We start from the raw sequence: 14,572 nt of genomic DNA on the forward strand, positions 1-14,572 counted from the left end.
TTCTTTGTTTGTTTGAATGGTACTCATTTTGGTTACTAAACTTAATAGAAGTCTGAGACAAGGGGATCTTCTTTACCCTCTGCTTTTTATTCTCAATTGAACCCTTAAGTGGAGGCCTTCATCAGCTTATGATTGATAGTCATGTCACTTGTTATGTTGTCCCTCATAGTTATACTCCAATTTCTCATATCCTTTTTGTGGATGATCTTTTGATCTTGTTCTAAGAAATGACCCTCCGCTCTCATGAAATACATCTCGAATTATGAGAGCACCTCAGGGCAAAAGATCAATCATTCCAAATGTGACTTCTTCTTTTTCATATAAAGTAATAAGAGATTTTATTCCCAAGAATAGGCATAAGCCCAAGTATACAAGAGATGTATACAAAGGAAGTAATACCTACTACTTTCTAATACCAAAAGGAAATCTAAAACAAATTTCGGAAATTATCAACCATTACAAAATTTTTAGCCCACAAACTAGAAGTACTAAAGAAAAAATCTTTAAGGTCTCCTAATGAACGTTCTTTGTCTTCGAAGTATCTCTCATTCCTTTCGAGCCATAGACACCACATGAGACAAGAAGGAATCATCTTCCAAATATCAACAGGATTCTTGCTACCCTTCAATCCCTACTACCCTACCAATAAATCCACCACTTCCTTAGGCATTATCCAAAGAAAACCAAACCGATTCAAAACCTCATTCCATAAGAACTTGGTCACTTCACAATGAAAAAATAGATGATTAATAAATTCTCCACCCTTCTTGTACATGACACACCAATCAACAATGTACATATCTCTCCTTCTAGGCTCATTTTGGATTGGAATTCATCTCATCTTATCTTATTTTATCATTATTACTTTCACAAATTTTCACTAAAATAAAATAAACAATTCAACTTTTTCAAATTTCAAAACAATAAAATATTAAAAAATAATATTCTAATAATATTTAATTTAATTTTCAACTTTTATTTCAACTCATATCAACTCTCTATCCAAACCTAACCTAAAATTTTCAGTTGTCAACACTTTGCCCAGTGGTACCACCCAACAAGAAAAAGCAAAGTTGGAAACTTTCACTTTCCATATGTTTTTCAAGGGAATTCACAGCTCCTGTGACTGGTTAATATGCTATAAAAAGAGGAAACTGAGAACTTAGAATTTCCTGCAAGAACCCACAACAAGATGTCCTCCCCACCTAGTATCAACTTTAACTATAAAGTCTTTACAGAAAAGACTTAACATCATCCACTCCCCAGCCATTAACATCCTTAAAAAAGTTAACATTCCACTGAATATTATTGTCAATGCAAAAGAAAGAATATCCCATAGCTGCATTTTGATCCCTTGCAATTCCGAAAAGAGATGGAAAATCCAATTTTAAGTGTAGATTCCCCACATCACAAGTCATGCCAGAAAAGTATCATCTTCCCATCTCCCATCTTTAATATAATATGATTAGAAAATTCCCCCCATCATTTCCTCATGATGAACTTCTACAAAGTCACCCCATAAGCACCTTTTGTATTTTTTGAGCACCAACATCCCCACAAACTACCATATTTTACATCAATAACATTTCTCCTTAAGGCATTTCTTTCCAAGTAGTATCTCCAAAGCCATTTCCCAAGTAATGTTTTATTAAATAATCTCAAGTTTTTTATCCCCAACCGACCACAATCAATCGGTTGACATACCTTCTTTCAACTAACCAAATGAATTTTTTTTTTCTTCTCCTTTACCACCCCATAAAAAATTCTAAAATAAACTCTCAATTCTTCTTTCTACTTTTGCCTGCAACAGAAAGAGATGAAAAATAAGTGGGAAGATTAGACAAAGTACTTTTTATTACAGTTAATCTTTCTCCTTTAGACAAGTTGATCATCTCCCAACCAGCTAACCTTCTTTCAATTTTCTCAATCTCTCCATCCTAAATATTAACAGATTTATAAGAAGCCCACAAAGGAAGCCCGAGGTACATCAAAGGGAGCGAAGAAATTCTGCACCCCAGAATATTTGCCAAGTCTGAAATATTCTGAATAGAACCCACGGGAATGACTTCAGATTTTGATAAATTAGCTCTTAACCCTGATACGACTTCAAAACATAGCAAAAGTGCTCTTAAAACACCAAGATTGTCATAATTGGGCTCACTAAAAATCAATGTATCATCAGGAAACAATAAGTGTGAAACACTTAAACTCCTCCGGTCCTCATCACCCACTACAAATCTGGACAGAAAATTATCATCCACCGCCTTTTCAATCATTCTACTCAACGCATCCATGATCATAACAAAAAGAAAGGGAGAAATGGAATCACCTTGCCTCAAACCATGTGAGCTACTAAAGAATCATACCAGCTCTCCATTCACCAAAATTGAAAATCTCGAAGTTGACACACAATGCTCTATCCACGAATACCATTTATCTCCAAAACCAAATGTCCTCATCATATAAACAAGGAAATTCCAGTACACATGGTTATAAGCCTTTTCCATGTACAATTTGATTATAATACTAACTTTCTCTATTTTAATTCTACTCTCCAAACATTCATTAGCAATTAAAACAGTATCTAAAATATGTCTTCCCCTCACAAGACATTTTACGATTTTAAAATAATCTTCTCCACCGCCCTGCTCAAATGGTTGGCCAGCACCTTAGAACTGATTTTATACACTCAATTCACCAAACTAATAGACTGAAAATCTCTCATCTTCACAGCCCCTACCTCTTTCTAAATAAGTGTAATGAAAGTTACATTAAAACTCTTCTCAAACCTCATGTACGAATGAAATTCAGCGAACACCTTCATAATAATCTTCTCTAGCAATGTCCCAACATGCTTGATAAAATGCAAAAGAGAACCCATCCGGACCCAGAGCCTTATCCCTATCCATACCCTTAACCACATTAAGTACTTCATCTTCTTCAAACTCTCTCTAGCCAATCAGCTTCGGCCTGATCTATAGGATCGAAACAAAGTCTGTCCAATTTTGGTCTCCAAGAAAAATATTTTGATAACAACTGCTCACAAAAATTCACTAATTGAGCCTTAATATCTTCTTGATCAGTAATAAGTTTATCCCCATCTAAAAGAACCTCAATCACATTATTTCTTCTATGAGTTCGCTATTTGATGAAAGCATTTAGTGCACATATCTCCTTCCTTCAACCACAACACCCCAAGTTTTTGTCTTCACAAAATTTCCTCCATTAACACTATATTTTCTAGTTCAGAAGCCACCCCTATTTTTCTTTTTATGTCCTTCCCCGAAATAACCCCTTGCACCTCATTCTTATCCAAACCTCTCAACTCTTCCAAAAGAAGCTTCTTGTTGTTGTCCAAATTCCCAAACTCCTCTTTTTTCCATCTATTTATATCTTTCTGAAGAGATTTCAATTTTCCAGTCAAAACAAAACTAGGATTACCTGAAAAATTATAAGAATTCCACCAACTTCTCACCTTGTCCACAAATCCCTCATCCTTCTTCAACCACATATTTTCAAATTTAAAATACCTTCTCCCACCCTCAATTCCACCATGATAGGATAATGATTAAAACACAATCTCGGCAATAATTTCTGACTCAAACCAGAAAAATGAGCCTCCCAACAAGGCGAAACCATAAACTTATCCAACCTTGAATATGTCCTACCATTTGTCAAAGTATAGTGTCCGCCCACCAAAGGTAAATCAATCAGATGAAAAAGTAGACATTGCATGTGAAAAATATGATTCCCCCAACCTCTCACTAGGGAAATGAGTGAAATTAAAATCTTCACCAAAACACCAAGGTAAATTCCACCAACCACATACACCAGGCATTTCATCCCATAATAAACTCCTTCTACTATCCACATTAGGGCCATACACACTAGGAAATGCCCATTCAAGTCCATCCTCAATACTCTTAAAATGACATGACACAAAAAATTTGCCCACAAAACGATCCCTCAACTCCACCACCCTCTTATTCCACATTATAATAATACCACCTGAAGCCCCATTTGACACCAACTCAACCCAACCCACACTACTACAATTCTACAAACTCTGGACAATGGCTTCATTCACATATTTCTTTGTTTCTTGAAGGCAAATCACATCCACCCTTCATTTTCTAAACCAATTTTTCACCCAAAGGCGCTTACGAGGTCATTAAGACCCCTTACATTCCAAACGTGACTTCTTACTGCACAACAAAGTCAACATGACTCGAAGACACATTATTGCTTCTACCACTGTTTCCAGTAAAGGCAAGTTCTCTACTGCTTATCTTGGGGCTCCCATTTTCTATGAGAAAGCTCCTACCTCTTTTATGATTATATCCTTATTAAGATTAGAAAAAACATTGCTAGTTGAATGGTTGTCTCCTCTCTACCGATGGCAAGCTTACCTTAGTCAAATCTATGCCCTCCTCCATTCTCTTTCATATTTTTTTTGTCCTCAACCCTCATAGTTAAATTATTGACTATATCCACAAAACTTTTGCTAATATTTTCTGGGGTAATGAAAGTCACACTAATTTTTTTCTAGGGCAATAATGAAAGCATTGGATTTCTTGGAACCATATATGCAATCCTTCCTCTTAACATGGTCTAAGTATAAAAAATTTACATGATGTTGTTGATACTCTTCATTACAAATTGGCTTGGAAATTCCTAAGTCAAACTCTCCCTAAGCTAACTTCATTTTTTTTAAATACATTAATAATGCCCCCTCCTAGGATCTTATTGCTGCCAAAGCCTACCACTCCAGAAAACCAATTATAGATTTCAGCCTATTATCATTCACACCGAAAAATTACTGGAACATTGTGAAAGTTCTATTAGTTTCTAGCATGACAATTGAGTAGATAATGGTTCCCTTGCTAAAAAAGGTTTCACTATCTCCAATCATTCTTTACAAATCAAAGATCTTTGCTCTCTCAATAGTTGGAACTTTGAATTACTCTCTAGCCTTGGTGGCCAACCCCTTGTCACTGAGGTTAGCCAATTCCATGTCAAAATCAAAATTCGCCCTAAGAGTCGTGTTTGGAAGCATACTAAAGATGACACATTCTCCTCCAAATTTGCTTGGATTTTTTCTTAGGGAGCACTACCCCCACTTTCCTTTCGCTCCATTCATTTCTTCATTTGGAACAAAGCCCTCCCTTGAAAATTTTTGCTTTTTGTTTTGAAATTATGGTACAAAGGCCTTTTGATGACAAGATCCAACATTGAGGGACTCGTGTGGCTTCTAAATGTAATAATTACACGGATGGTCATGGGGATAGTTATGATCATGTTTTCTCTGATTATAATCTTTCTAAAGAGGTTTGGCATCATTTCTCTACTATTTTTTGTTACACAAATATATCCTTTCACAATTGGAAACAAAATGCCTTTTAGTGTTGATCCTTTTTCATAGTTACGGATCAAGTTCATTTGATTGCTCAATTGCTTTCATCTCTTATTCTTGGGAGATATGGTTAGCTAGAAACAAAGCCCGTTTAGAGGACTCTTATACCCATGCATTTAATGTCATCCATAAAATCAATAGATGGCTAAAAGACAATAATTCCCACCTTAAGCCTCATACTCTTATGTCTTCTTCTAATGCATCGGTCCTTGTTAATCTTCATATTCCCTAATCCACCATCCAGACTAAGAGACATTTTCATGTTAGATGGTTGCCCCTCCTAGGTGGTCCCTCAAACTCAATTTTGATGGTGCTTCTAAGGTAATTCTCAGCCTGCTGATTATGGAGGCGTTCTTCATTCTTATGTTGGGTTTTTTTTTTTCTTTTTTTTGGTTTGGGTACTTAAACTTTTGCAAAATGATCAGCTTTAAAAATTGGGCTTACTGGACAATGATAGACTCCACCCTCCCGAGAACCCAGCGATCGTGGAGGTTCTCCCTTGGTGCTATGAATGAAAAGGTGGTAAGAAAAATTGGCAACAATATTGGTGCAATAGAGGAGATTAACATAGATAAAGATGAGGTTGCTTGGGGTGAATTCATCATACACAGGGTCAGTTTGGATATCACAAAACCTTTGCTACGAGGTAAATGCATTAACATCCCATCCCATGGTGTCTGCTAGGTTCGTTTTACGTATGAATGACTTCCTACTTTCTGCTATATATGTGATATTTTGGGACACAGCTATAAAGATTGTGAAGAAAGGGAGGAAACTTGTGTAAAACAGAACGAAGAGGATTATCCATTTGGTCCATGGCTATGAGCCGGGGTTTATTCTGCCAACCACCGCAACCACCAGGCTGAGCAAGGTCAAGAGTATCATGTTCCGCCACCTGTTTCAAGTTCCAAAGGTAATGCTGCAAACCAGAACAATGCAGGTGAAAGCGCGTTCCAAGGAAGTATGGATCAGGAAGTCAACTCCAGTAAGGCTACAAGTACATACCTCCATGCTGGTTTAATGAGAGGGGAAAGGGTCGTACATCATACCATAGCTATACTCGATGAGGGTATGGGCAACCTGCAGAAGGAGAAGTCGAATATAGAGGGGGCCTTCACAGGTATAACAAACACCTTTCTGACAGAGGTAGACTCAAACAGGAGCTTGGAAGATCTGGCCCGTCCAAAAACAGCTTTAACAAAGAACAAGGGCTCCCTACCATTGTCTGGCTGTAACAAGTAAAAGTCGACGAGGGGTAAGTGGCAAAGAATAAACAAAAGGGCGGGAAAGGAAAATAGCCCTGAGACTCCCAACTGTTCCCTGAAAAGGAAAGCAGTAAGAAGGAATGAAACTGAGTCAGGGTCTTTACCTAAAGCCAAGCTGCGAAAGGTTATGGACTTGACCAACAACTCAAACATAAGATCGGTGGAGGCTATTGATCAGCCCCGCGAGCGCCATGAAACTGCTAAGTTGGAATTCACGTGGGCTTGGGAACCCACGTGGAATCCGTGCCCTTCGTGACTTGATCAAGAAGGAAGCTCCCAACATTTTGTTTTTACAAGAAACTAAATTAACTAGTAGGGCGATAGAAAAGATTAAGTATCAAACTAGTTTTCCTAACTGTTTAACAGTGAAGTTTAACAGTGGATTGTGAGGGGAGAAGTGGTGGTCTTTGCCTAATGTGGGGACTTGAGATTGACCTAACCATCTGAAGTTTCTCAAAGAATCATATTGATGCTGAAGTTAAGGATACCAGAGGACAGGACAGCTGACAACTAACTGGTTTTTATGGATTGCCTGAAGTTAGTAGAAGGGGTAATCTTGGGACCTTTTAAGATTTTTGAACCTGGGGGCTTGTGATAAATGGTTGGTAATTGGGGACTTCAATGAGATTACCAGTAGAAATGAAAAGAAAGGAGGTAACGACAGGTCAGAATCTCAAATGGAAAACTTTTGAAATGTGATAGATGATTGTGCTTTGACAAACCTGGGATTTGAAGGTTCCCATTTCACCTGGTGGAACAATAGGGAAGGGGCCCATGCAATTTTAGAGAGGCTGGACAGGGTCCTAGCTAACCATGCTTGATCTCGTGCTTTTCCTTTTGCTAAGGTGCTACACACCATAGCAGCCCATTCGGACCATGCTCCAATTATCCTTAACACAAAAGGCAACTCCCCAAGACACAAAGGCCCTAAACCCTTCAGGTTTGAGGCTATATGGACTGAAACTGAAGATTGTGGCAAGGTAATAAAGAAGGTCTAGCAGGCTCCTGGTCAGTATGAATCTTCTGATGACATCATGGGGAAGCTGTCAGCCTGCAGTGAAAGTCTTTCAAAATGAAGCAAACAAAGTTTTGGAGAAGTGTAAAAAGGGCTGCAATAGGCTAGAATCAACCTGGGCAAGATCCAAGCTGCAAATGAGACTACTACCAACCCAGCAGCCTTACAACAAGCTCGAGAGGAGTGTCAAGTATGGCTGGAAAGGGAAGAAATACAATGGAGGCAAAGGTCAAAAGCCCATTGGCTCAAAGCAGAAGATCAAAACACGAAGTTCTTCCATAGCCAAGCTAACCAAAGGAGGAAAAAAAAACACCATCACAGGTCTACTTAATGAGTCTGGAGAATGGTAAGAAGCAGATAGAAGGGATGGACTACTCATGAGCTACTATGAAGAAATGTTCAAATCAGATGCACAACCCTGCAATTTGGACTTCTTAGCATCTTTGAGAGGAAGAGTTACAGCATCGATGAATGAGGAGCTTACCAAAGTCTTTACTGATGTCGAAGTGGAGGCTGCCCTTCATCAAATGAACCCTTACATAGCCCCTGCTCCCGATGGTATGGCCCCCATTTTCTATCAAAAGTATTGGCATATAATTGGTAAATCAGAGTCTAAGGTTGTTCTTAATGCTCTAAACAATGGCCAATTCCCTTGTGCTATTAATCACACTTTTATAGCTCTCATTTCTAAAATCAAAAATCCTCTTAGAGTGTTTGAATACAGACCCATTAGCCTTTGTAATGTAATCTACAAATTGATCTCTAAGGTCTTATCCAATAGGCTAAAGCTGATCCTCCCCGAGATTATCTCTATTTCCCAAAGTGCTTTTGTACCTGGTAGAGCCATAACTGATAATATCTTGGTAGCTTATGAGATGATTGATTTTCTCAGAAGAAAAAGGAAAGGCAAAACAGGCTTTATGTCTCTCAAACTAGACATGAGCAAAGCCTATGATAGACTTGAATGGCACTACTTGGAGAAGGTTATGCAACAGATGGGATTTGCTAGCAAATGGATCAATTTAATTATGAGATGTGTAAATTCTGTCTTTTTCAATTCTCATAAATGGTAAACCTGTAGGACCAATCCACCCCACCAGAGGAATAAGGCAAGGAGATCCCTTGTCTCCATACCTTTTCTTGCTGGGTACCGAATGACTTATTTTCCTGCTGACTCAAGCTGACTCAAGGAATTTGCTAAGGGGAATTCAAGTCTGTAGAGGAGCTCTTGTGGTGAACCATCTACTGTTTGCAGACGACAGCATATTGTTTTGCAAGGCCTCAAGTCAGGAAAGTAGTAAAGTGTAGAGAATCCTTGAAAATTATGAGAGGGCCTCAAGACAGAAAAACAATAGGGACAAGACATCGATGGTCTTTAGCAGGAATGTATAACCAGCAGCACAACAACAATTACTTGATTCTTGGGGCATTCAAGAGCACCAGAACTATGACAAATACCTAGGTCTTCCACCTATGATTGGGAGAAATAAAAAGAGGGCCTTTTCAGATATAAGATACAAAATATGGTCAAAGCTTCAGCAATGGAAGGGCAAGCTTCTATCCCAAGGGGGAAAAGAAACTCTGATTAAGGCAGTTGCTCTAGCAATTCCTACTTATGTAATGTCCTGTTTCAAGTTACCCCTACCCTTTGTAATGAGCTAGAACAAATGATGGCCAAATTTTGGTGGGGGCAGAAGAAGGAAGAGAAGAAAATTCATTGGGTCAGCTGGAAGAGGATGTGTGAAACCAAGGGTGATGGGGGAATGGGTTTCAAAAACCTAAGATTCTTCAATTAGGCGTTACTTGCAAAACAAGGCTGGAGAATCATGCAGCAAGAGGATAGCCTAATTCATAAAATCTTTAAGGCCAGGTATTTCCCTAACACTAATTTCCAGAGTTCTAGTCTTGGTCATAACCCGTCTTATGTGTGGAGGGGCATATGGGCTATCAAAGACAAGCTTCTTCAAGCCTGTAGATGGAGAATTGGGAATGGGAGGACAGTAAGAATATGGGAAGATTACTGGATCCCTGGTTTCAAGAATTTGCAAAATATGGGAGATACAAGTGGAGCTAATGAACAGAAAGTTGAGGAGCTTATTGACCTTTCTACTGGCTGGTGGAATGTACAACAAATAAGAAGAATGCTGCCTCCTGACCCTGCAAATGCTGTTCTAAAAATAATCCTAAGTGCAGCTAACCATGAGGACAAACTAATATGGGACAAGGAAAGAAGTGGCTGTTTTAGTGTGAGAAGTGCATACAAATGTTTCAAAAATCTTTCTACAGTAACAATGGAGGGTGAAAGCTCTTTAAGTAGAACCAACAAGATACTATGGAAGCAAATTTGGAGACTGAAGGTTCCTCCCAAGGTGAGAGTCTCTGCTTGGAGGACTTGCATGGAGGCCCTGCCCACGAGATGTAACTTGAAACAAAGGAAGGTAGTCGAAAATGAAACATGTCAACTGTGCTCTGCAGCAGCAGAAACTACAACTCATGCTCGTTTTCAATGTAAAATGCTCCCAACTAAGTGGTGTAAACAATTCCCTCAGATTAATACAGAAGATCCTCAAGGAGACTTAAAGGAATGGATCTACAGGTTACAGGACTCTTGCAGCAATGAGGCACTGGAAAGACTGTTCATGATAGCTTGGGCTTGCTAGTATAGAAGGAACCAGTGGATTTTTGAGGAGAAACATCTCACCCCCGAGGAAGCAATCAACTCAGCTCTTTCCCTACTTTGGACTTACAAAGCTACTAAAGGCCTAGACATCAGCAGAGCAAGGAGAATCTCCCAATGGCAACCTCCACCTCAAGGTTCAATCAAACTCAATGTTGATGGGGCTGTGTTTCATGGCGAAAATAAAACTGGAGTTGGACTCATTGCTCGAGATTGGGAAGGCAAAGTGTTAATGGCAGTGTGTCAAAAAGAAGAGACTGTCATGGAGCCTCTAGAGATTGAACATCTAGCATTACTGAGAGGTTTGCAGTTCAGCATTCCTCTTGGCTTCCAGGCTTTGTGCATAGAAACTGACTCTTTACTGTTGGTCAAAGAAATATCCAGCCCTTTACCTTCAAATGCCAGTTATGGTAATGTCATAGCTGATATCCAGGAGCTCAAGAGCAGATTTCTAAGTTGTTCCATTGATCATATCAATAGAGAAGCAAATCAGGCCGCTCACAAACTAGCTAGATTTTCTAGAAATGTCTCAAACACTACTTAGTGGTGGGAGTCTGTTCCCAACTGTGTTCAACCAGTCCTATGGACTGATTTTCATTTGTAATGCTATTTTGGCAGTTATTAATGAAAAGGGGTTTTACTATCAAAAAAAAAAAATTAGGTTTACTTTGTGTTATCAACCTAGTATTCGGAACCTTCTGAAAACAAATTCACTTCTTGCGATGAATTGGTTTAATAACAATATCCAACCCCCTTGAAAATATGTTGATTTTTGGGATGATATTTTACATTTTAGAAATCTTTTTCTTTCTAGTATTAATCATATTTACAAATAAAAAAAATGCTTTAGCATATATAGCCTTGCTACTTTCGGAGCCTGGACAACCCGATACGTTTTAGGATTTCTTATTGTAACTTCCTTCCTCTTTTTGTATAAGATATTCATCCACCACAAATGTGAATTTATTAATAAAATTGGGAAGTCGTCATCCTCTTTAAAAAAACTTAGAAATGAATGACATCCAGTGAGTTAATATTAAATGGCTTGATCATTTCACCCATAAATAGGCTAAGTTCTATATAATCTAAGCATTCCTCATTCAGAGGGTGCACAGCTCTACATAAAAGAAATGTGGAAAAGATGCATTGCAAAAGCCCCATAAACCTACAATTCAGATACTGAAATTATAGGATCTAGATCACTTAACAATGTCTGATATCCTTTCTTTTTTGTCTTTTTGAGCTGTTTGGTATCAAATCAATCACAAAAAGTAAACCTTGCAACTAAAATAGAGCAATACGAATGTACAAGATAAAGAGTTCTCATCAGCACAAACATTGCCTTAAACTTTAGTCTGGAGAATGTAGTTTCTTGTTCGAGCCGAACAAAATATCGCAACAACTCCGAAGTAGAAGCTAACAAAAAAGCTTAAACAGAACACCCATATAGAAATTGGCCCTTCCACCATTCCATCCTGAAAAGTCTTACCCGCTGGAAGGCTTGCTGTGTCACAACTTCCACTGGAGTTCTCCACACACAAGTCTGGGTTTCCAGCAAATGCACCTTGAAACCTCCAATACCCTTGTTTCTTAGGAACAAATCCAGAGAAACAATTATAAGAAAGGTTCAAGAATGTCAGGTCTTGAAGACTGGAAATGTTTCCTGGGAGCTGACCCGATAAAGAATTATGTGACAAATCCAAGGCCTCTAAACTGCGCATCTTCTCTAAACCAGGAACCTGGCCATCGAGAAAATTGTGCGACAGATTCAGGTATTCCAAACCCTCTAATCCAAATAGACCCTCTGGAATCTCTCCATGTAGCAAATTATTCGATAGATCAATTCCAACTGTTGAAGATAGATAGTAATTGAAGCTTGATTCATTGCTATCCGAGACGACCATTGACACTTTGATATTCACACTAGGTGTTGCAACAAACGGCTTTCTAGGCATTCTACCAATATCTCCCCGGTTGAAGTTTAAGCTAATGTTGAAATTACTGTCCATTATGAAGCCAGAGAACTTGTTGCCAGAGAAATCTACCATTTGGATAGCTTCGAATGTGAAGAGCCAACTGGGTAGATTTCCATTGAATCTGTTCTGAGACAGGTTGAGAAACCTTAGGTTGGACCATTTTGTTATTGCATCATTCAACATTCCAGAGAGATTGTTGGAGCTCAAATCTACAAACTCCAGAGACTTACAGCCAGCCAAAGTTAGTGGGATCTCGCCGGAAATCTTGTTATTGCTAATATCTAGTATCTTCAAGCTATCCAATGCATCAAGCTCTGGATGAATTTCACCAGAAAGATTGTTGTTATCAAGTATCAATGCAAGTAGCTGAAAGCATCCAACAATGTTCAAAGGAATGGAACCCGATAACAAGTTGTGTGAGAGATCAATCACTTGGAGATATGTCAAGTTTCCAATCCTTGCAGGAATTTCCCCTGTAAGATGATTGTGTGAAAGAAACAGTGCCTGCAAGCTTTTCAGTTCCATTATCCTCAAGGGAATTTCCCCAAAGAAGTGATTGTGAGATAAGTCAAGAAAGACAATTCCCGATTTCTCAGTTGTCTCAGCAATCTTGTGTGGTAGAGGACCAGACAAATCATTGTCACTCAAATCCAACACAAGAAGCTTCTCTGAAAACACAAGTCTAGGAGATATCTCATAACTTAAGTGATTGAATGACAGGTTTAGATGTGTCAAAGCTTGAAGTGACGCAATACAAGTAGGTATTCCTCCCTGAATACCATTGTTAGCTATGTTCAAAATGTTGATAGACTGAGTAGAAGCAGAAAGACAAGGCAAAGTTCCCGAAAACTGATTAGACCCAAGATTAAGAACCACCAAAGATTGGTGAAAATCGCGAAGATTACCCGATAAATAATTGTTACCAAGATCCAAATACTTCAAAGACCTGAGAGACAACAAGCTTTCAGGAATTTCCCCCCTAAAAGAATTGAGACTCAGATGAAGTTTTCCCAAATTTGTTGAGAAATTACCAAGCCACCAAGGAACAGGACCTCCCAAATCTTGGTTACCACTCAAAACAAGTTCTTTCAAATTCGTAAGCCCCATGAGTGTGTCAGGCACAACACCAAAAAACCTATTTTGGCTAAGATCGATAGCTTTGAGACTGGTCAAATTACCAAAACATAATGGGATTGGGCATCTAAAGTAGTTATGGGACAGATTCAGGTATTCAAGAAACGAAAGTGTGCACAAGTTGGGATGAATCCGGCCTGACAAGTTCACGTTCGTCAGGCTGATTGAAACCACCCGACCGGTCCGGTTATCACAGGAGAGACCGGTCCAGGTGGTGCAGTTAGACCCAACCCAGCTTGACAAGCTCTGGTCTGGGTCTTGGACCAACGATTTGAACAGCAGAAGGGAGGCTTTGTCTTCTGGGTCAACATCAACACACAGACAACAGTCGGAACGCAACAGCATCAACAACAAGAGGAGGAGTGCATGTAGTAATTTAAGGGTTTTCCAGGGGCGAACAATCGAAACCCATTTCATATCCATGACTAAAAGAGTGGTAGAAGGAGAGAGTTCAGTGACAGAATGCGTGATTCAGGAAAAAGAATGGGTTTGGTGCAAAAGAAGAAGGAGAAACATAAATCATTATCAACGAAACTGAATACTGCAACAAGGCTGAGTAAACACAGAGAGAGAGAGAGAGAGAGAGAGAGAGGGGTACTTACAGCTAGAATAATGGAGCAAGGATGCGACCTATGTGGGTCACTATAGTATACGATACTGAAGAAGAGAAATTCTCATTCCTGTGTAGCCATTAGAAGTGAGCCTAGTTCCTACTTTCCTGAGCCCTTTGAATTAACAAAAGTCGGTAAAAGTAAAAGCTCTTTGCTTTCTGCTTTTGCCATTAGCAAACGCCTCCTTTGCCAAGCTATCAAAATTACTTCCCACCAGGCGCGTGTCTTTCACACTATCTGAGATTTTTTTTTCATCTGCTTTTTGTCTCGTAAGTCGTGCTGAAGCATAAAAGCATTCCGATTGGACTAGATCTGGATCATTTCACATCTTAGCTGGAATAATTTCACCGATAATTCTTTATATAATTTAGTATTAAAATAAAAAAGGATATTTACCGTTTTAAAATATACAAGTGTTAATTATTTTTAAAAAAATAAATAAATATAAAATTTATATAAAAAAATAAATTTTTTAATAATA

At 38.7% G+C, this 14,572-nt stretch overlaps 1 protein-coding gene across 1 annotated transcript; it reads right to left on the reverse strand.

Annotated features, from left to right (window-relative positions):
- Positions 1 to 11,530: 11,530 nt before the first annotated feature.
- LOC121260563 (receptor-like protein CLAVATA2) lies at positions 11,531 to 14,220 on the reverse strand. Its single transcript, XM_041162495.1, has one exon. It carries the CDS (start codon positions 13,901 to 13,903, stop codon positions 11,714 to 11,716), a length of 2,190 nt encoding a protein of 729 aa, XP_041018429.1. The 5' UTR covers positions 13,904 to 14,220; the 3' UTR covers positions 11,531 to 11,713.
- Between the last annotated feature and the right edge of the window lie 352 nt (positions 14,221 to 14,572).

This window comes from Juglans microcarpa x Juglans regia, chromosome 4D (assembly GCF_004785595.1).
Source record: "Juglans microcarpa x Juglans regia isolate MS1-56 chromosome 4D, Jm3101_v1.0, whole genome shotgun sequence".
Taxonomy (NCBI): domain Eukaryota; kingdom Viridiplantae; phylum Streptophyta; class Magnoliopsida; order Fagales; family Juglandaceae; genus Juglans; species Juglans microcarpa x Juglans regia.